Here is a 1,782-nt window from a genome sequence, read left to right on the forward strand (position 1 = left end):
GTGTGGATCTACTGGAGGGTAGGAGGGCTCTGCAAAGGGATCTGGACAGGCTGGATCCAGGGGATGAATCCAACAAGGTGAGGTTTAACAAATCCAAGTGCCAGGCCCTGATATTTGGCCCCAGTGCTACAGGCTGTGGACAGAGTTCCAGGACAGCAGCCAGACAGAAAGGGACCTGCAGGGACTGATGGACAGCAGGCTGGACATGAGCCAGGAGTGTGCCCAGGTGGCCAAGAAGGCCAATGGCTCCTGGCCTGGATCAGGAATGGTGTGGCCAGCAGGAGCAGGGCTGCTGTGCCAGCACTGATCTGCCCCAGCTCTGCACAGAGACATTGCTGCTGCAGCTCCAGAGAAGGCAACAAAAGGGCATCTCTGCAGAAAACTCTGCTGGGACATCCTTTAGTTCCTTTAAAGCCACCAAGAGCGCAGCCCCTCATTGACACAGTCTGTGGCCACAAGGAATGTGGAGAGAATAAAAATGAGAAATGGCACAAACATTAACATTTCATTTTGGACAATCTGAAAAATGTAAAAAAAAAAAAAATCTCCAAGATGAAACCAACAAGAAGTATCAAAGATGACTTTTATTACAAGTAGTTTTCAGAAATTGGCCCGCAGTTTAATGTTTCTGAAAGCATCCAGTCATCAGTGTCCACACTGCAGCCTTGAGCTCCTGGTTCCTCAGGCTGTAGATGAGGGGGTTCAGGGCTGGAGGCACCACCGAGTACAGAACTGACAGGGCCAGATCCAGGGATGGGGAGGACATGGAGGGGGGCTTCAGGTGAGCAAAGATAACACTGCTGAGGAACAGGGAGACGACAGCCAGGTGAGGGAGGCAGGTGGAAAAGGCTTTGTGCCGTCCCTGCTCAGAGGGGATCCTCAGCACAGCCCTGAAGATCTGCACATAGGAGAAAACAATGAACACAAAACAGCCAAATGATAAACAGGAGCTAACAGCAATGAGCCCCACTTCCCTGAGGTTTGAGTGTGAGCATGAGAGCTTGAGGATCTGTGGGATTTCACAGAAGAACTGGCCCAGGGCATTGCCATGGCACAGGGACAGGGAAAATGTATTGGCCATGTGCATGAGAGCATGGAGAAAGGCACTGGCCCAGGCAGCTGCTGCCATGTGGGCACAAGCTCTGCTGCCCAGGAGGGTCCCGTAGTGCAGGGGTTTGCAGATGGACACGTAGCGGTCGTAGCACATGATGGTCAGCAAATAAAACTCTGCTGAGATGAAGAACAGGAAGAAAAAGAGCTGAGCAGCACATCCAGTGTAGGAGATGTTGCTGGTTTCCCAGAGGGAATTGTGCATGGCTTTGGGGACAGTGGTGCAGATGGAGCCCAGGTCAGCGAGGGCCAGGTTGAGCAGGAAGAAGAACATGGGCATGTGCAGGTGGTGGCCGCAGGCTACGGCGCTGATGATGAGGCCGTTGCCCAGGAGGGCAGCCAGGGAGATGCCCAGCAAGAGGCAGAAGTGCAGGAGCTGCAGCTGCCGCGTGTCTGCCAATGCCAGCAGGAGGAAGTGCCTGATGGAGCTGCTGTTGGACGTTTGCTGGTGCCTTGGCATGGGGATCTGTAAAAAAAGCAATCATGGAATAGTTGGGTTCTGAGAGGACTTGAAATATCCCAGCACAGCCTGGGGGCACTTTCCCCCCACTGCCTGCCCAGGGCTCTGCTGCCTGGAGCTGTCCCTGCCAGCAGCTGCTTCCCTGTGCCCAGGGCTGGGCCCTGCCAGTGCTGCCAGAGCCCAGCCCAGCCCTGGGGGCTCAGCTCTGCCCT

At 54.7% G+C, this 1,782-nt stretch overlaps 1 protein-coding gene across 1 annotated transcript; it reads right to left on the bottom strand.

The window, feature by feature from the left end:
* Positions 1 to 619: 619 nt before the first annotated feature.
* On the bottom strand, positions 620 to 1,552 carry LOC136571192 (olfactory receptor 14J1-like). The gene has a single exon (XM_066571527.1). The coding sequence runs from the start codon at positions 1,388 to 1,390 to the stop codon at positions 620 to 622; it is 771 nt and encodes a 256-aa protein (XP_066427624.1). The 5' UTR covers positions 1,391 to 1,552.
* Between the last annotated feature and the right edge of the window lie 230 nt (positions 1,553 to 1,782).

This window comes from Molothrus aeneus, unplaced genomic scaffold (assembly GCF_037042795.1).
Source record: "Molothrus aeneus isolate 106 unplaced genomic scaffold, BPBGC_Maene_1.0 scaffold_98, whole genome shotgun sequence".
NCBI lineage: Eukaryota > Metazoa > Chordata > Aves > Passeriformes > Icteridae > Molothrus > Molothrus aeneus.

Bases quoted from the DNA above. Each gene is read 5' to 3' on its own strand.
- LOC136571192 (XM_066571527.1), bottom strand. From the start codon at position 1,390: ATGCCCATGTTCTTCTTCCTGCTCAACCTGGCCCTCGCTGACCTGGGC.